The sequence below is a fragment of the Dasypus novemcinctus genome, chromosome 10, assembly GCF_030445035.2.
Source record: "Dasypus novemcinctus isolate mDasNov1 chromosome 10, mDasNov1.1.hap2, whole genome shotgun sequence".
Lineage (NCBI taxonomy): Eukaryota > Metazoa > Chordata > Mammalia > Cingulata > Dasypodidae > Dasypus > Dasypus novemcinctus.
Window position 1 is genome coordinate 3,631,981 of NC_080682.1, and position 19,676 is coordinate 3,651,656.

At 56.8% G+C, this 19,676-nt stretch overlaps 1 protein-coding gene across 7 annotated transcripts; it reads left to right on the forward strand.

The window, feature by feature from the left end:
* Positions 1-767: 767 nt before the first annotated feature.
* On the forward strand, positions 768-17,506 carry DHCR7 (7-dehydrocholesterol reductase). 7 transcript variants are annotated; one of them, XM_071217911.1, is made up of 10 exons: positions 774-871; positions 1,476-1,695; positions 3,012-3,138; positions 5,918-6,021; positions 6,601-6,823; positions 9,085-9,175; positions 10,022-10,235; positions 12,374-12,578; positions 13,577-13,708; positions 16,657-17,506. In XM_071217911.1, the coding sequence occupies exons 4-10, from the start codon at positions 5,924-5,926 to the stop codon at positions 17,119-17,121; spliced, it is 1,428 nt and encodes a 475-aa protein (XP_071074012.1). In that variant the 5' UTR covers positions 774-871; positions 1,476-1,695; positions 3,012-3,138; positions 5,918-5,923; the 3' UTR covers positions 17,122-17,506. The 7 variants fall into 7 exon arrangements, with proteins under 7 accessions (XP_058160977.1, XP_058160978.1, XP_071074012.1 ...); XM_058304996.2 differs by having other exon boundaries at positions 1,476-1,663; positions 2,876-3,138; XM_058304994.1 differs by lacking the exon at positions 1,476-1,695 and having other exon boundaries at positions 768-871; positions 2,876-3,138.
* Positions 17,507-19,676: the final 2,170 nt, after the last annotated feature.

Consider the following 19,676-nt stretch of genomic DNA (forward strand, 5'->3'; position numbering starts at 1 on the left):
GGCATTAAATTATTATATGTGAAGCTTTAAAGTGAATTTGGTAGGAAGAGTAAAGCATATATTTCAAGCAACCACAATTTATTTTAGGATTGGAATAATTTGAGATTTTTTACATTTCTTCTTCCACCACATGAATAATGCGTTTGACAGTGAGCAGAAGCAAGTCTTTCTTTGAAAGTTTTTAAAAATTTGGTGTATAACTTGATTGACGTGATGTATCATTTTACTAAGCAACTTGACCTGCCGTACCTTCTGTGTTTACTTAGGGTTTGGGGTTTTTTTTTTTTTAATTCAGTATCCGAAAGTTGAAGGTATTTCAGTCATAACTGTAAACAAGCGTTCCATAAACGGGTTAAACGTTTAAAAAAAAAGAAAAGCAAGTGAAGAGCGGGATGAGCCACCCAGATGCTCTCGGGGAGGCCCGTCGCCCCGCTCCTGGGGCTTGGGGGCACCCTCAGCAGCCAACCCTGCGGGGCCCTCTCCGCAGGCTGTAGCTGGGGCGGCCCGGGGCGGGGGCCGGGCCAGCTCGCCCCGAGTCCCCGCACTTTGCAGGCGCCCGCCCGGGGCTCCGGCGCCCCCGCGCACCAGGGCCGGGCGGGGGACGCGGGGGCGGGCTCGGCCCCGCCAATCTCGCGCCCGCCGCCTCCGAGTGGCGCGCGCGGTGGTCCCGCAGTCAGCTCAGGGGCGGGGCGGGGCGCGGCCGCCAATCCGGCGCAGGGACGACGGCCCGCGGCAGAGCCCCTCCGCGCATTGGCTGACTCCCGTCCACCTCACGTGGGGGCGGGGACTGCGCGGCGACTGGGGTCGCGAGGCTGCGCGGGCGGCGGCCGGGGTGGTCCGGGCCTCGAGGGATGCAGAGCGGTTCGCGCAGGTGAGGAGGGCCCCGAGCTCGCAGGGAAGGAGGGCGGGAGCGCTCAGGTGAGGAGGGGCTGGAGCGCGCGGGGAGGAGGGTGGGAGCGGGGAGGAGGGTGGGAGCGCTCAGGTGAGGAGGGCCCGGAGCTCGCAGGGGGGAGGGCCCAGAGCTCGCAGGGGAGGAGGGGCTGGAGCGCACAGGGGAGGAGGGCCGGAGCGCACAGGGGAGGAGGGCCCGAGCACTCAGGTGAGGAGGGGCTGGAGCGCGCGGGGAGGAGGGCGGGAGCGCTCAGGTGAGGAGGGGCCAGAGCTTGCAGGGGAGGAGGGCGGGAGCGCTCAGTTGAGGAGGGCCCAGACAGGCGGGAGGGCTCAGGTGAGGAGGGGCTGGAGCACCGGGGAGGAGGGTGGGAGCGCTCAGGTGAGGAGGGCCCGGAGCTCGCAGGGGAGGAAGGGCTAGAGCGCGCAGGGGAGGAGGGCCCAAGCACTCAGGTGAGGAGGGCCCAGAGCTCGCAGGGAAGGAGGGCCCGTGCGTGCCGGAGCACTGAGGAGCCCCCAGGGGCCCCTTTGGGCCCCGTATGTGTGTGTGACTCCTGAACAACTTGTCCCACCCGCTTCCTCCTCAGCCTCCTCTTCTGTGAAGTGGGGCAGGTTATGGCCGCCCTTCAGGGTCCGTGAAGCCCATGAGCTCCCAGGTGCACTTGGTAGAGGTGAAATAAATCGTGGCTCCTGTGACAGATTTGTACTTTCCAAAGATGACGCCAAAAGACCCCTCATCTCCCGTCTTCTGGAGGGCTCGGTGCTCCAGTAACAGGTGGAGTTCAGGTCTCCGTCCCTTGAAAGCAGGTGGGCCTGCCGTCCCGGTAACCAACAGCAGGCGCCGGGAGGGCTGCCGCGTGCCTTCCAGGCTGGGTCCAGGAGGTGAGCCCGCGTGGCCGCGCTTGCGGGAACCCTGGCTGGCGCCCGAGCCTCCTGGAAACCCACCGGTGGCCCTGAGGCGGCCTTGCTGGGAGGAGGCCGGGCCAGCTCACTTGCAGAGCCAGCGTGCCCAGCCTGGCGCCACGTACCCCTCCCACCTTCCAGGCTCTGCTGCCTGCAGCTCCCCAAGCCAGGCCACCGGGCCGGTCCCTTCCCAAGTTGCCGACCCACAGAAATCATGACGGGCGATGGAAAGTAAGGGGCGACTGCTGTGGCCGGAGCGCAGAACACTCTGGCTTCCTGCTGCGGGCGCCACCCGGTCGGCCCCAGGCCTATGGGTTTTGCAGCCTTCTCTGCCAATCCTAGACCTCCCGGCTGCCCCGATTATCTGAGAGAGCTGCTGCTGGCAGTGCAGAGGAGGAAACTGAGGCTTAGCCAGTGCAAGTGAGGGCCCGAGACGCAGCTTGAATTCCGAGGGGGCACACATTGGCAATGGGTTGGCCTCTGATGCTGACCCCGGTGCTGGCCCCTGCCTCCCCCCTCCTGCCCCTGACTTGGGTCTCTAATGCATCCCCCAACTACTAAAGCCCCAAGATGCCAAAATGTCGCTGCGAACTTTTGAGAGTCCCTGTAGTCATGGCCTGTGGGACTGGAAAGCCAGTGCAGGGAACTGAGGGGGGAGCCAGCTAGTCCCCATGCACTTCCCTGGTTCCTCTTTCTCCCCCGACTTTATCCATCTTTAACAACCGCCGCCACAGGTCCCCATGTGCGTGGACCAGACACTCAGGAAGATTCCACTGGGAGCCAGGCTCTCTGTGCCACTTGTGTTCTTAGGATCTGGGTGACTTCCAGAATATTCCACTGGGAATGTGTGAGCTTTGGGAAGGCTTAGCTGGGACACCTCTCAGGGGTGCTTCAGGTGCTTATGCAGCTACTTAGTGGGACTCTCCAGAAAGAACTTGCTTTTTAGTCTATTGCCGCTCATTGGGTCCAAATCTGCCTGTACTGTCGAGGCTCGTCTCCACGAAGGCTTCCATTCCATCCACCCTTGTGTTTGTACGATGCGGTGCCGGGAGAAGCACTGTGATGGGATCGCCTCTCTCCACAGGGACCTTTCTGGCCTGTGAAGCTCTGAGCGCCGAGCTCGAGTCCCGTCCCCCTGGTTCCAGCACTGGGTTCTTGACCGCCTTCAGGCTGGAAACGGAAGCTCCTTGAGTGTCTTCACCATCGTTCTGTCTCCACAGTACCTAATTCAGCGGTTGGAGAAGGGTCAAGCAGACCCTTGGGAACGTAAGAGTCTAAAAAGTTCAAAGAGCCAGCTCAAGCGGGAAACGCTCACTCGGCTGTGAAAGCGTTAACAAGAGACTGGAGGTAGGCGGCTTCTCATCCTTGACCTTGGTTAGGGCAGGCGGCTTCCCACCGTTGACCTTGGGAGATGCAGTGCCTTTTCAGCTTTCAAAGAGTGGAGGTGTGACAGCTCCCAGTGCTGGCAGTGAGCCTGGGGAGACAAAGTACACTCAGAACTCCTTGCCCTCCCCTGCTCCTAGCCAAATAGTGCTCCTAGCCAAATGTTTATGGTACAACTCAAGGCTCCTGACAAAATACGTGGTTCCTGGGTGAGTGAGCCCTGCAACAAGCTGGAAATGTTTACTTGGTTTGGTTTTTGTACTACAGCATGTGTCTCCTCCTCTTGGTTTTCTCCGTGTGGCTTTCCCACTCTTAGTTGTGCATGTCCTGGCTCGTTTGCATTTTTACAATGTGGTAGCTAATCCGAGGATGACGCAGGTGCCAGCCAGGCTCTGTGGCACGTAGGTGGACTCTGGCTTCTCTGTGACTTGGGGCAAGGCCCACTTAGACTTTCTACATGGCAGATGTGTGAATTAGTACTTAAGATGAGCACAGGCTTGCACTGGGGATGCGAGCCCGAGTTGGTGACTTTGGACGGGGAATGGTAGAGTGAGGTAAGGTCTGAAGTGCACGGGGCGGGGAGACTGCCAGAAGCAAGCGGGCTAGTCCAGCTGGCCGTGACCCTGAGGTAGAGCAGCTCTCTCTTGCTCACTTCAGTTCTGTACGCCTAAGTGGAGAAAGACACCCCATAAACTAACCTGTGTGCATAAATTCACTGCCTCATCTGTCCTTCTCACACATCGTAAAGAAAATGACTTTCAGCGTAGAAGTTTCTTCATATAAGTGTAAATTTTTATTAAAGTGATTCATGCTCCCATTTAAAAACTCAGCATTCAAGGGCTTATTAAAAATTGGCCCCCTACCCCAGGAGCAAACATGTCATTCTTTCACCTGCTCTTTGGTTGTTTTTACCTACTTATTTCTAAATGATTTGTCCCCCTTACACATCCAGTAGTCAGTCGATAGTCATTGTGTTTACGTTTTTTACATTGTTATGGCAAAGTTGTTATTATTTACCATTGAACCAAATAATGTACCGTAATCGTTTTCTTCCCACTGTATGACCTTTTCCCCTGGAATTAACAGTTGCCACACTTTTTCTGTTTGCTAAAGTTTCTGTGCGTCTGTCATTAACAGCTGTCAAAAATGTATTGATTTTTCTAAACACTCAAAACAGCAAAATTTGCCATTTCCATCCCCCCCGCCCTCCATAACCATTCATGTAATACCAGGGGACCCGTTACCCCAGAGGCTGCTGCACAGCTGTCATCCTGGGACTGGCCGTTGCCTTTTCCCTGGGCAGCTCTCCTAGATAATCAGGAGCCTGGGTCCCACGTCTTCCTTTATGAAGGAGAATTAACCTGAAATTGGAATTCTAGGTTGAAAAAAGTTACCCTCAGAATTTTTAATAGTTTTTCATCACTGTCTTCCAGAATGCAGTTTGCTGTTGAGAACAGCAAGGCTAGCATGATTCTTAACCCTCGTTTTTCTCTCTGAAAGCTTTCTAGATCGTCTGTTCTATCCACTTTTATAACATTAATATTATGAGCTTGTTCTGGAAAAGGGGACACCCAGCTTCCTTATGTTTGTTTTTGTTTTTTTTAAGATTTATTTATTTATTTCTCTCTACCCTCTCGTGGTTTTGCTGTGTCTGTCTGTTGGAGGCGCCAACAACCCAACCCGATGTGGGAGAGAGGTGCCTAATTGCCTGAGCCACCCCCGCTCGCTGTTTTGTTGTGTCTCTCATGATGTTTTCCTTGTGTCTCTTGTTGTGTCATATTGTTGCATCACTGCACAGTGCCTGCCTGTCCCATCAGCTCATTGTCTTGCTTGTCTTTAGGAGATACCGGGAACTGAACCCAGGACCTCCCCTGTGGTAGGCGGGAGCTCAGTTGCTTGAGCCACACCTGCTTCCCTTCCTCATGGTTATAGCCATGAGGTCCTTAGAGAAATTCTTTTTTCGTAGGTCGGTGATCGATTGAACACCTTGTAGGTGGTGTTTCAGGCACTGGTAGGAGAGAGGTGGCTGGGGTGGGAGCCCTGGCGTTGGGGGCCTCACCTGCCCATGGGGCAGGCAGGCAGTAAACCTGCATGCAGCTGAAACAATTCCAGGTGGTGGTAAGAATTACTAAGAAAATGAAAAGGTAGAGTGCCTGGGGGTGGGAGCCTGGACAGCAGTGGCTTTAGAGCCGTCAGGGAAGTCTCGCCCGGGGTGGACATTTCCCACGAGACCCCCGCTGAGGCAATCTGCGAGAGTGTTCCAAGCATGTGGCGCGTCCACCCCGTGGAGCAGCGTGCAGCTGTAAAACCTTCGGCTGAATGTTACGACACTGTGCTAGGTGGAAGGGCACGCGCTGCGTGGGTCCACTCGGGTGCTGGATCTAGAAGAAGCAAGTCCGTGGGGGAGATAGAGGGTCTCAGGGGCAGGGGGAGGGAGAAGGGGCCATCGCTGGAGTTTTGGGATGGATGGCGATGTGGGTAGCACAATACGGCGAATGGCGTTGGGGCCATGGAATTGAACAGTTAATCGTGGCTAAGATGGGAATTGAGACAAGCCAGAGCAGGAGGGGGGCGTCGCCGGTTCTGGGAAATAGACTGAGCTCTCTACCCTGTCTGGGCTCGGCTTCTCGGCTCAAGGTCCAGAGAGGGCCTGGAAGGGGCCACCGCGGGGCCCCATGACGGCAACGGGCGATCAGGCTGCGGGTAGCCTCCGAGACCTGAAGGGCTGCTCTCCTTTCCCCAGGGCCTGATGGCTGCGAGATCCCGGCCCAGCGCTCCCAAAACCAGGAGTCCGAGCAGCGTCGCCAACGGCGAGGCCCCGTCTCACGGGCAGTGGGGCCGTGCCTGGTAGGGACCCCCACCCATCTTCCCAGATGTAAAGGAAGTGGGGGATCTCCATAAGAGGTGTCCGGCCGTGGGGAGTGAATGTACCAGTTGAAATTTATTTTATTGTTAAGATGAACAGAATATTACCCGTTTCCCATTTTATAAAGCAGGGAAAATTTTTTTAAAGAGGAAGAAGAGATTCAAGGCTATAGCTACCAAATAACGTAGCAAGGACGTGGTTTATAAAATAAAGGGCGGCTGTGCTTGTCCCACCTTAGAGAACTGGGGAACTTGGTTGCGGGTGAGGGTTCGCCCTGCCTGGAACCAGGGAAGCCGCTGGCCTTGGCGGGTTCCTGGGGGGGCCTTGGCGGGTTTCTGGGGGGGCCCTGCCACACGGCCGGGTTGGTTCTGGAAGGGCACTCACCTGAGCGGCTTGTCCAGGCGGTGGGGCGGGCTTTGTGCTGTGCACCACGAGGTGCTGGCGGGCTCGAGCCACGGGCTCCGTGCCCGTGAGCCGTGCGTGTTAGCGAGGTCCCCAGGAAGGCTTGCGTGAGGCCAGGGGGACGGACACCCCCTGACTGCCTGCCGTGTCCCCTCCAGGGAGGTGGACTGGTTTTCCTTGGCGAGCGTCACCTTCCTGCTGCTTTTCGCGCCCTTCATCGTGTACTTCTTCATCATGGCGTGTGACCAGTACAGCTGCTCTCTGGCTGCCCCCGTGGTGGACGTCGTCACCGGGCGCACCCACCTCTCTGACATCTGGGCCAGGACCCCCCCGCTGACAATGCAGGCAGCCCGGATCTACGCTGCGTGGGTCGCCTTCCAGGTGAGGCCTCCCCACCGTCGCGGCGGGCACCCCGGGCGCAGAGCGGCCCCTCCTGCTGGGAAATGGGACGCTGAGTTTGGGTTGGCAGTCATGCTCCCCAGGGACAGTGGGGACTTGGATGTGCTTGGCGTGGCCGCCAGATTCGGGGCGGTGGCACTGCCCGCCAGTGTGACAGCGTCAGGCACGTCTCTGCTGGGTGCAGGCCGAGCACTAGGGGCAGGACCCCCTGGGTGGGCACGGGAAGCCCCTGACTCGATAGGAATCGTCAGACAACGGCCCATGGGAACGGAACGGAGTCACAGCCCCAGAGGGACCCTGGGTGCGAGAGGCCCCACGGAGCAGGGCCGGGCCTGGGTCTCCCAGCGGCTCGTCCTGCGGGCCTGGCCAGGGACGTCCTGGGGCCTCCTGTGCAGGGGCCGTTCACCAAGGAAGGTGTTTCCCACCCACCCCTGGATGTTTCCAGGGAAAAGCGCTGGGTGAGGGCAAACCAGGCTTTCCTCCGTGGAGCAAGAGGCTCGGGCCTGCTGTTAGCCAGTTCTCTCCAGGGTCTAGGTTTTGGGCTTACGTATCCCCTGCTCTCCAGGTCTTTCTAGGTCAAGTTTGGGTAAAAAGGGACAGGAACAGCTTTATTCACTATAGGCCAAAAGTGGAAGCAACCCAAATGTCCATCATCTGATGAGTGGGTATAAAAAATGCAGCATATCCCTATGACAGCATATTATTTGGCTTAAAAAGCAAATGAAGCACTGACATGTGCTACAACCTGGAGGACACTTGAAAACATGCTTCGCGAAGGAAGCCAAATGCAAAAGGACATGTACGATTCCATTTATGTGAAATGTCCGCAGCAGGCAAATCCCTAGAGACGGAGAGGAGAGGAGTGGATGCCAGGGGCTGAGGAGGGAGAGGGGTGTGAGTGCTGACAAGTACGGGGCTTCTTTTAAGGTGATGAAAAGGTTCTGGAATTAGTGGTGATGGTTGTACAACCTTGTGAATATGGTAAAAACCACTGAACATATGTTTTGAAAATGTGAATTTTGTGGTATGTGAATTATATCTCGATTTTTTAACAAATGGCAGGTGGCTAGGAATGACAAGTGTATTAATCAAGGTTCTTTAGAGAAGCAGAATCAGCAAGAGCTATCTGTCAATAGTAAGAGATTTCGTAAGAGTCTGTCACGTGACCATGGGGACACACAAGCCTCCAGGTTCCGCAGGCAGCCTGCAAACCAGGAGCTCCAGTGAAAGTCCAGTGAAGGTCCTTGAGAGTTTCAGGGAGACGTTGGCTGTCCAAACAAAAGCTGGGATAGTCTCCCTGATTGCTGGAATCACTTTCCCTTTTAAGGCATTCAACTGATTGGGTTAAGCATCACTCATTGCTGATGGCAATCTCCCTGACTGATGTAATTGTAATCAGCTATCTATGTAGTAAAGTCACTGGTGACTAAAGTCCATAAATATCCTTTATCACAGTTAGCCCAGTGCTTGCTCCACCAAACCACAGGGTACGATTTCCTGGGATTTCCTGGCCGAGGGACACATTAGCCTGAGCACCACGAGTGAGTTCCCTGGGGGAAGGCCACCGCGTGGAGAATGCTTCGGTGCTTTAAACAGCGAATGAGTTCTTTGTTCGCTCCTCCCTTCTGAAAGGGGAAAAGGGATCCTGCAGTCAAAACTCCTGTTTCAGTTTCCTGCCTGCCAAAGCACATCCCATGCAGTGGGTTGGCTTAAGCTACAGGGATTTATTGGTTCATGGCTTTGAGGCCAGAAGTCCAAAATCAAGGTGTCATCCGAGAGGCGTTCTGGGGCCGGCTGCCGAGCATGCTCAGTGCTTGGCTTTTCTGCCACGTGACAGTGCACGTGGCAGCTTCTGGCTCCTTTCTCTTCCGGATTCCCCAGCACTCCCAGAGCTTCTCTCTGTGCCTTTCCCTGTACGACCTCTAGTAATAAAGACCCATCCTGACTGGGTTGGGCCACACCGTAACTAAGTGACCTCATTGAAAGGTCCGATTTACAAGGGCTTACCCCCACGGGAGTGGATTAAGATGAAGAACGTGATTTTCTGGGGTACCTCGTTCCAAGCCACCATGCTCTCAGAAGCAGAGAATTCTCCTGGAATGAAAATCTGGCTCATACTGCCATGATAACAGGGTCTTGCATTAACCCTTTACGGTCTCTTCAGTTTGTCATCCCGGGCCATGAAGCCCCGGTTTCTTGGTCTTAGTCTAAGTCTCTTGGCTTAGCACGTTTCTGCCTCGCAGGTGGCCTTGTACGTGCTGCTTCCCGACGTCTGCCACAAGATCCTGCCAGGCTATGTCGGAGGAGTTCAAGAGGGGGCCCTGACTCCAGCAGGTAAGCCCCCGGCGCTGAGCGCGTGTCCGTTGCCTGCTTCCTGCCCTAGGGCTCACGGCTTCTCGCGCCGATGCTGGTTGGCCAGGACACCAGCCGTGCCGTGGCCGCGTTACCTCCTGGTGCCCGACCCTCCCTCTGCTCATTGAAAAATAAAAATTAATTTTGCTTAGAAATGTTAGTGGCCCAAGCCCTGAGATAATTGAACCTGAGCCAGATGCAAGGTTGGAAGTCACTTTCCTCAAGAAAGAGGGCTGGAACGTCACCTAGCCCCTTCCCCAGCCCCGCAGCTGGCGGACGCAGCCAGGCTAACGGAGCGCTTCCCCAGGGGACCTGCACGTTCCCGCCAGCGGTTTCCACCACGGAGGCTTTGCTTTAGGGGGCAGGGGAGCTGCCTTGCCCGTCCATTCATCGCAGCTGCTGGGAACGTGCGAGGAGCTCAGCTGCTACAGGCCAGTCCCAAGCATGACAGGGAGAGTGTGGGGCGGCAGAGGGGCCCCTCCTTTGGCCTCTGCCTCCACTCAGCCCCAGCGTCGCTAACTTGCTGCGCATCGCTTACCCAGTTGTGGTCCCTTGGGGAGGCTCAGAGCCAAGCGGGTCATTCTTTCCCCATTCCAAGGAACTAGCAAAAGCAGCAGTTAGTTCTCCACTAAGGGGTGAGGCGCCTGCTCTGGCATTTTGGCCTGAGGGCCTCGAATTCTAGCAGGAACCAGCCAGCTTTTTTAGGGATGGCACCGTGTGCCCTGGACGAGGACCTGCAGCCAGAGAGACCCAGAAAGCAAGTAGGGCCTGAGCCAGGCGTGTAGACCATGGGACAAATGATTTGATTTTTAAACCGTCCTTTTGCAGGGGTTATAAACAAGTATGAAATCAACGGCCTGCAGGCCTGGCTCATCACACATCTTCTGTGGTTTGCAAATGCCCTTGTCTTCTCCTGGTTCTCGCCCACCATCATCTTTGACAACTGGATACCTCTGCTGTGGTGTGCCAACATCCTCGGCTATGCTGTTTCCACTTTCGCAATGATCAAGGGCTACTTTTTCCCCACCAATGCCAAAGACTGGTACGTTCTTTAGAACTCAGGCAAGCTTGAAATGAAAGGTTGGTGATCCCACCCCTTGCTTTTCCTGTTAGTTTGGGTAGGAGATTGTAAGGGGTCAAGGATCAAGAATCCTTGAAGGAGGTAGATGAACTGTGTTTGACTTCGGGGAACACCCTTTCTGAATGGCTGGGTGGCTTCTTCTGCTTTAGAAAGAATTCAGCTGAGGGGGCTAAATCTGTGTTTTGTGGCCAAGTCCTTTATTGTAGGCCTGTCAAGGGAGCAGGAAAGACAAATTCTGGCTAATGGAAAGGCAGCCCATCGCCTCTTTCCCTTGAGTATCTAGTGTGGCCCAAAGGCATCATGATGACGAACCTTGTTATCTCCATGGTTTTAATGTATCTGCTTCCCAGGGAGCTGGTTAGCTAAAATGAAATCCAGTGGTCAACCCTCCATCCATCCAAATACCCACCCAGCCATCCGTTCATCCAAATATGCATCCATCCATGCATCCATCCATCCACCTGAATATCCATCCACCCACCCACCCATCCATCCATTCATCCATCCATCCATCCATCCAAATATCCATCCCACCAGCCAGCCAGCCACCCACCCACCTACCCACCCAAATATGCATCCACCCATCCATCCACCCACCCACCCATCCATCCATCCTCCCACCCACCCATCCATCCATCCATCCATCTGGATATCGACCTACCCATCCACCCATCCATCCAAATATCTACCAACCCAGCAAGCCAGCCAGCCACTCACCCACTCAAACATGCATCCATCCATCCATCCATCCATCCACCTGAATATCCACCCACCCATCCATCCATCCATCCATCTGGATATCGACCCATCCATCCACCTATCCATCCACATATCTACCAACCCAGCCAGCCAGCCACCCACCCATCCAAACATGCATCCATCCATCTATCCCTCAATGATTGGGCTCCTCCTGTGACCATTCCAGGCAGTGGGGCTTTAGCTCTGAACAAGATTCTTGTTCCTGGGGTGCTTAGTTTCAGTCTGTAGGATCCAAAATAACCCAAAGGTTGTTTCTTTTTACACACCTAGGCCCTTGGGTAATGTCTTTGGATAGTGGTACTTTGTAGCTCGTGTGCTTATAAATTGAGGCTGTGGCTCATGGAATCATTGCTCTGCTCTATAATCACAGCAGCGGTTGTAGACTTTGCATATTTCACCTCAGTCTACATATCCCGGGAGGGAAGCGCACCCCAAAATTTGTTTTTCTAACTAACACAGAAATTCCCTCCGTGCTTACCTACAAGTTACACCTGAAAAGGGTCTCCGCATGGGTGATGTCAGCTGAGACTGGTCACCCGTGAGTGGCTGCAGGGTCAGGCAGCAGGGGCTGTGAATGGCTAAGAAACCTGTCCAAGCTGGATGCTGCCGCCGCTGCAACGAGCAGATGCCACAGGCCAGCAGACACGGCAGCCCACGGGGAGTGGCTGTGGCTCAAGCTGTTGAGCACTCACCTCCCATATGGGAGATCCTGGGTTCAGTTCCTGGTGCCTCCTGGAAAAGGCGAGCAAATGATGAGCACACAGAGAGAACCATCTGGGGAAGGGAGGATAAATAAAGGAAAACAAAGCTTAAAAAAAAAAAGCCTGTCCAGCAGGTGGTAGGCGTGGGCCCTGGAACCCGGGCACCTGTTCTGAGCAAGGTGCTTTCTGTTGCTTTCCGCTTTGGCAGTTGATCAGCGCCTTTGCCCACGGGAGGCCTGAATGCCTGTGAATCTGCTGCAAACTGCCCCCTTGAGCTGCAGAAAGACATGCTGGTCTGGTCGGTTTACGGCTCACTCTGCGGGGGCCCTGGGGAAGCCAGGAGGAGCAGGGTGGGGGTGGGTGTCTTCAAGTGACATTCTCAGCCATCCCTGGCACGGAGCAAGCATTGGGTGCCTCTTCCTGAGGACGCCTGCTAAGCCCCAGCAGCTGCAGAGTGAGAGCCGACGCGGGCAGGGGGCAGCCAGCTGGCGCCAAGGCTGCCGTGGGTCGCCCGCATCTTTGCAGCGCCCAGCAGACCCCTGGCTCTCTCGTCCGAGCCCTCGGACCCCAGGCCCGTGCTCAGCACCGTTTCCGCGGAAGCAGGGACTGAATGTTCCTTTTTAAAATTGTGTATTTCAGCAAATTCACCGGCAATTTCTTTTACAACTACATGATGGGCATCGAGTTCAACCCCTGCATCGGGAAGTGGTTTGACTTCAAGATGTTCTTCAACGGGCGCCCCGGGATCGTCGCCTGGACGCTCATCAACCTGTCCTTCGCCGCCAAGCAGCAGGCGCTGCACGGCCGAGTGACCAACTCCATGGTGCTGGTCAACGTCCTGCAGGTGAGCCGGCCGTGCCTGGCGGGGGCCGTGCCCGGGCGGGTCCCGGGCAGATCCACACCACCCACGTGCACCTGTTAGGAGGCTGTGTGTGCCCGTCCCGCATGGTCCCTGGGCGGTGCACTGGCAAGCGCGTGGTGAAGACCTCTTGTTGTGTGTCCTGGGGAGGGCACAGGCAGACGCGGCGCAGCTGGGCGCAGGAAGGGGATTACACGCAGATGGAGCTGGGCACGGCTGAAGGGGGAGCGTCCCGGGCGGGAGGAGCTGCCTGTGCAAAGCCCCAGTGGTAGGGGGATGTCTGGGCCGAGGAAGGTCCTGTGTCCAAAGCAGAGAGAGCCGGGCGCCTGGCGAGGCTGGAGGTGGGCACACCACCTCGTTTGGGCTGCAGGGGCCACAGTGACATTTTGGTCTTTGTCTTAAAAGCACTGAGCCCCTCCCTGCAATCACCTGCTAAGCGGCAGCTGTGGGGGGTGTTTGTTTTCAGAAAGGAGGAGGTCTCAGACCACCGAGGGGTGAGCCGGCTGGGAGGGGCAGGCATGGGCGAGGGGGTGCTGGTCAGGAGGCTGTGGAGGTGCGCCCGTGGGAGGCCACCTGGGCACTGGAGGTGGCGGGGGCCAGGGCGCTGGGCCTAGTGGGGGTGAGTCCACCCATTCAGCAAGAGCAGGCCCCTGGCCCACATCCAGCCCAACCCTGCCATCCTGGGACAGGTGGGGTGCATGTCCTGGTGGGCCACAAAGAAGGGGGTTTTCTCCTCGGGAGTCCTTGTCCGCTGAGACCCCCTCCTGCGTCTGCTCGGGGCCCCCCGCCTTAGGGCTCCTCCCCAGGGATGCCTCACTGGGTGTCACCATCGGCCCCCCTTTTCCTTTCTGAGACTGCAAACTGGGTGGGGGTGTGGCGTGCTGTGAGACGAGCCTGGGAACGGTCCCCGCTGGGGTAGGGTCTTGCGAGGGCTCCCGCCTGGGGGGCCTGGTGATCGGTCAGCACCCCCTCCCGTCCTGCAGGCCATCTACGTGCTGGACTTCTTCTGGAATGAAACCTGGTACCTGAAGACCATCGACATCTGCCACGACCACTTTGGCTGGTACCTGGGCTGGGGGGACTGCGTCTGGCTGCCGTACCTCTACACGCTGCAGGTGAGCAGGTGGGCTGAGGGCACGCACTGGCCAGCACGCCCCGATGTACTCTGAGCTCGGGGCTGTCTGGTCTGCTCCCCACGAAAGGGCTGGGGGGCAGTGGGAGCTGGAGAAGGGAGGCTGCTCGCGCCTCCTGGGAAGAGGGGAAGGCCTGGGGGAGAGGACACGAAGGAGGAAACCGGAAGGGGTCTTTCTGGCTGTGCTTATTTAAACCTTAGTGCCTGGAGGCTGAGCTTTCCTTTGTTTGACTTGTACTTCCAAAAGCCATCACCAGGCCACACGGAGCAGGCCCAGGCTGGGGAGGCCAGGGTGACCACGTCACGGGGCTCACGTTGCCTGGGAAATGCCGAGGCACGTGCAGTCCAGCGTGGGTGCCGGCCCCCGGTTAGCCCCTCGCTGCAGTTAGTAAGATGGGGCTGGGTGAGAACGTTGCAGGATTGTCAACGGTAGGTGCAGGATCTTAGAGGCAAGAGAGGAAGTTGGGGTGGGAAGGGCCGAGGGGGCATTTAAGGCTCCCCCGAGAGTTCAGGATGGCCACGATGTCGGACGCAAGGCGTGGCAGGAAGACTGGCCGGGCCGGAGGCTGGAGGGCTCGGCAGAGCAGGGGCCTGAGAGGGCAGGGCTCAGGCCAGGGCCAGTAGCTCAGGCACCTGTTGCCCAGCCGTGCCGGGGGACAGGGGGCGGCTGCCGTGTTATCACTCTACTGAGCGCACCTAGACCAGTGCCAGGACCAGAGGCCATTGTGCGTGGACAGGGCAGGGGCCCGCGTGACCAGGCCCCACCCTCTGCAGGAAACGGGGATTGGCGCTAGCAGCTGCCAGCCTGCGTGGCCAGACAGTGCCATCGTGCAAGTGCATGGGATTTGGTACATGAGGCGTTGAGGAAGGATGGAGGTGCAGGAGAGGCGGGGGGTGTTGTGGGGAGAGGGCTGGCGAGGCTCTTCAGGAGCAAGGAACCCTGGAAAGCCTGGAACTCACAGCAAAGGAAGGGCAGGGAGCCCGCGGTCCTGAGCGCACCCCAGCGCTGCAAGTAACGGCACGTCCTGGAGCTCCCGGAGGTCCTCCTGGACCTGTGCCCCCACCTGGCTGGCCTCAGCCTGGGCCCACTGGCTTGCGACAGTAGCTGGATTTCTCACACAGCCCCTCCTGTGTGCCAGGGGTTGCTTTTAAAATCTGTATCATCTGATATAAGTATGGCTACCCAGGTTTTTTTTGGTTACTGCTGCATGGAGTATCTTTTTCCAGCCTTTCATTTTCAATTTATTGGTATCTTTGGCTCTAAGGTGAGTCTCTTGCAGACAACATATGGATGGCTTATATTTTCTTTTCCATTCTGCTAGTCTGTGTATTTTAATTGGGGAGTTTAACCCATTAACATTCAATGTTATTACTGTAAAGGCAGTTCTTATTTCATCCATTTTGATCGTTGCGTTTTGTCTGTCATTTTATATTTGACAGTTTTTGTTGCTGTACTGATATAGTTGTCATTTCTAGATTCTCTTCCAGGCCTCTCTCCCTGCAAAGCTGTTTTTTTGTTATAAACACGGTTTCTGTTTATCTATAAATATTCTAATCTCGCCCTCATTTTTAAAAGATAATCTTGCTGGGTATAAAATCCTTGGCTGGTAGTTTTTCTCCTGCAGTATCTTAAATATATCATACCACTGCCTTCTTGCCTCCATGGTTTCTGATGAGAAATCAGCACTTAATCTTATTGGGTATCCCTTATATGTTATGCATTGCTTTTCTCTTGCTGCTCTCAGAATTCTCTCTTTGTCTCTGGCATTTGACATTCTAATTAGTATGTGTCTTGGAGTTGGTCTATTTGGATTTATTCAGATGGAAGTACATTGTGCTTCTTGGACATGGATATCTATGTCCTTCAACAGGGTTGGAAAGTTCTATACTATTATTTCTTCAAATATTCTTTCTGCCCCTTTTCCCTTCTCTTCTCCTTCTGGGACACCCATGACACGTATGTTTGCACGTCTCTTACTGTCATTTAGTTCCCTGAGACCTTTTTCAATTTTTTCCATTCTTTTCTTCATCTGTTCTTTTGTTTGTTCGCTTTTGGAGGCCATGTCTTCGAGCCTGCCGATCTTTTCTTCTGCTTCCTCAACTCTGCTGTTATATGCCTACAGTGTATTTTTAATTTCATTTATTGCACCTTTCATTCCAATAAGGTCTGCTATTTTTCTCCATATGCTTTCAAATTCTTCTTTGTGCCCATCCAATGTCTTAATATCCTTAATTTCTTTAGCCATCTCCTTGAATTTATTAAGGAGATTTGTTTAAACATCTAAGATTAGTTGTCTCAACTCCTTTATGTCATCTGCCGGCTTATCTTGTTCCTTTAATTGGGCCACCTCTTCCTGTTTCTTGGTATGGACTGTAATTTTTTGTTGGTGTTTCCACATCTGCCTTGCTAGATGTATTTATTCTGGGTGCAGTTTCTCCCTTCAGTTTAGGGATTTCTTATCTTTTCTCCCTTGCTGGTTGTGAGTAGGACCCAAGGATGTAGTTGGTGCTGTGAGCTGTGGCGGCTGAAGCTCCCCACGTTGCCCCGGGAATTGATGATGTTTCTCCCACCTTTCTCCTCTATCGGGTAGGGACAGAGCTGCAGCCGTGTATAATAATCCCAGTTGGACACAAGACTGTAGTCACCCGGAGACGCTGATGAAGCTTCACACCCCTTCTGCCAGGCATTGTTTTAGACTCTCTGTATAAAATGTGTATTTTTATGTTTCATAGTTTTATGTGTTATTATTTTACATCACATACTGCATATCAGCAATGCACACAACACATATATATATTTATACATGGTATCCACATTTGTGCCCTTACTCGTTTGATCTCCACAGCAACCCTCCGAGGTAGGTGGTTCCACTTACAGGCGTGGAAACCGAGGCACGGCACCAGCTCAACCTCTCCCTTTCTGCCCGGCAGGGTCTCTACCTGGTCTACCACCCCGTGCAGCTCTCGACCCCCCACGCCGTGGGCGTCCTGCTGCTGGGCCTGCTGGGCTACTACATCTTCCGGATGGCCAACCACCAGAAGGACCTGTTCCGCCGCACGGACGGGCGCTGCCTCATCTGGCGCCGGAAACCCAAGGTCATCGAGTGCATGTACTCGTCGGCCGACGGGCAGAAGCACCACAGCAAGCTGCTGGCGTCCGGCTTCTGGGGCCTGGCGCGCCACTTCAACTACACGGGCGACCTCATGGGCTGCCTCGCCTACTGCCTGGCCTGCGGCGGCGGCCACCTCCTGCCCTACTTCTACGTCATCTACATGATCATCCTGCTGACCCACCGCTGCCTACGGGATGAGCACCGCTGCGCCAACAAGTACGGCGGGGACTGGGCGCGGTACACCGCCGCGGTGCCTTACCGCCTGCTTCCGGGGGTCTTCTAGAGGACGATCCCGCGGTGGGGCTCCCCGGGTGTCCGGGCTGGGCCAGCCCTGCCCTCTGCGGGCCTCGGCTCCCTCCTCTGTCGGACGGGCGGCACCTGGACGTGGCCGGTCCTAGCGCTCCGCGCATCCTCCTGCCCAGGGGCGAGCCCCGAGGGTTTGCGCCACCTGCCTTTACACCTGAAGATGCCGCCGGTTTCCTCTCTGCCGTGCCCAAGGGCAGGAGGGTGAGCCGGGCACTTCTGAGTGAGACAGCGTTGCTTCGTCGTGCTGGGAACCCCAGCAGCCACAATGCCCAAAGTCTCGCCTGACACTTAGTGGGACGCCTCCCGGCACCCCTCGGGAGGACCGCACTTACCCTTGCTCAGTAAAGTCCACGTGGATACTCGGGGCGTGCTGGTTATCTGTGTGTTGCCTTTGGCGCCTGTTCCCCCGCGTGCCGGCTCCGCCATGGCAGCCCGACCCTGCAGACGCGGCTCCTTTGCAGCGAGTGTGGTGTTGGCCCGGAGAGGGCTCTGGGGGGTCTTGGACCCCGTGCTGTCATTTTGTCCTCTGCGCACTTGCCGGGGGGGTGGGGGGGGTGATGGGGGCCTGCAAGCCGATGGGCTCGCCTCCAGGGCAGCTTGCGGTCCTGGCCACCGCCCGACGACCAGCTGGCTGTGGCCCTCCCGCACAGGCGCTGACATAGATGAGTGGGCGCCTGTGCCCAGCGCCCTCCACGCCCCTGCCCGCCGGCCTCGTCCACCTATGCTCCAGAGGGGCTTCCTGCCCTCCCAGGGGCAAGCTCTGCTGGGCAGCCCAGGAAGCCGCACCGTCCAGGGGCTCAAGCGGCTCTGCCCGCGGCCCCGGTCCTCCCTGGCAGGTGTTCTCCTTCGCCGGGTCCTGTCCCTCAGCCCTGGGGAATTCTCTCCAGGTCCCTGAAAGCCCCTCCTGCTGTCACCGTCAGTTCCTTATGTTAAACTGTCCCCGTTCTGATGATGGTGGGGGGGCTGGCCCCTCCTGGACCAACTGGTAGAGAAAGGCGTGTAGAAGGGACGGCCCGGAATTGTTGGTCAGATGCTCGTGTGCCGCGGCCAAGCTTTGGGTGCCCGCAGAGGGTTCTGATGTGGGGCACTCCCCGGTGCCACCCCTTTGCCTGGGGCCTTGCTTGTATGGGCAGTGGGGGGGCTCCGCTCCACTTAGCAACAGGAGAAAGCAGGCGTGGTCTCCGCAGCCAGCAAGCGGGGGGTTGGGGGGGGCGGGGAGAGGTTCCTGGCCTGTTCGCATCAAACGAGCCAGAGAGACAGCGGCAGGTTCGTCTGACACGTGGGAAAACGCGCGGAGCAGGCTGTGAGCCTAGTGCCCGGGGACCCGGGCAGGGGGAGGCTGGCTGGACGTCCCCTGCTGCCACTTAGAGCCCGTCGACCGGAACGGCAGGTCCTGGAGGGCTGGGTGCTGGGGTGAGCTGAGCCGTGGGCCCCACCCAGGCCGACCCTTACCTGCTCTGCCAGTGGAAGCTGGATTTTGGAATGCTCCCACCCCTGGGACGCCCCTGTCGTGGTCACAGGCCACACATCAGCCCCGTGGGGCACCGGTCCAGGAGAGCACGGGCTATGTCTGAGTCTGCTCTTCCTGACACGGAGCAGGTTCATTTTCAGGAGGCTGGCGAGGACGGTGGCTGTCCTCAGGCACTGGGGCCATCCCACCCAGGTCTGAATTCCTGCTCCAGCATTTAGCAGCTGTGTGGCCTTGAGCGGGCAGCTTACCCTCTCTGTGCCTCAGCGTCCTTCTTTGAGCTACAAGAGTCATGAGTATTTCCCTGCTTTGAAGTGGGAAGCTTCCTAGACTGTTGGGGGAGGTCCCAGCTCCAACTCTCCAATCTCCCAAGCAGCCCATCTTTGCTTTGCTTTTTGTTTCTTCTTCTGCTTCTCTGCGCTGGGCTGCGGTTTCGTCTTTTAGACGATGTGCGCACCCACCCTGCCTGGCTCCTCGCTGCCCATGGCTGCTCCTGCTCACCGCCCAGTGGCGCAGCTGCCCTCGCTCTCCCTCCCTTCGTGGGCAGACGGAGCCTGGCTCTCCCCCTCCAGCACGGATGCCGCGAGCCGGTGAGTGCCCCCCTTGCACGTCGGAGCGTGGAACGCACCAGCCCCTGCAGCCGCCAGGTGCCAGGTGCGCCGTGCTCGGTGTGCTCGGGGCGTGCGGCCGGCCTTCGACCCCTTGCCCGTGAAGGGCTCCCGGGATTCTCCCGGCCAGGAGCTGACGAGGTGGGAGGACGCAGGGAGTGAGGGCGACGGCCAAGGCTCTGTGTGGGGGCAGGCTGTGGAGAAGGCCCTCTGGCCTCACCAGGTCTCGTTTCCAGTTCAAATGGCCCCCAGCAAGGGGGGCCGTGGCCCGGGAAGGGGTCGGCACGGCCGTCATCCCCTAACTGCTCTTGCGGCACGGCGGCCCCTCCCCCTGCCAGGATCTACCCTGTTGGCTCTGGCAGTGGGTGATGGAATGTGACTTGAAACTGGCTTTCTGAGCCCGAGTGATGGTAACTGATCAGTCCCTAAGCATCTGCCCCTGCAGGTGGCACACAC

What these genes read in the sequence shown, in the direction of transcription:
- DHCR7 (XM_058304994.1), top strand. Translation starts at nt 5,924, where the DNA reads ATGGCTGCGAGATCCCGGCCCAGCGCTCCCAAAACCAGGAGTCCGAGC. An exon ending in GGGGGCCCTGACTCCAGCAG is followed by an intron (nt 9,176 to 10,021) that starts GTAAGCCCCCGG and finishes GTCCTTTTGCAG; the next exon opens with GGGTTATAAACAAGTATGAA. An exon ending in CCCACCAATGCCAAAGACTG is followed by an intron (nt 10,236 to 12,373) that starts GTACGTTCTTTA and finishes TGTGTATTTCAG; the next exon opens with CAAATTCACCGGCAATTTCT.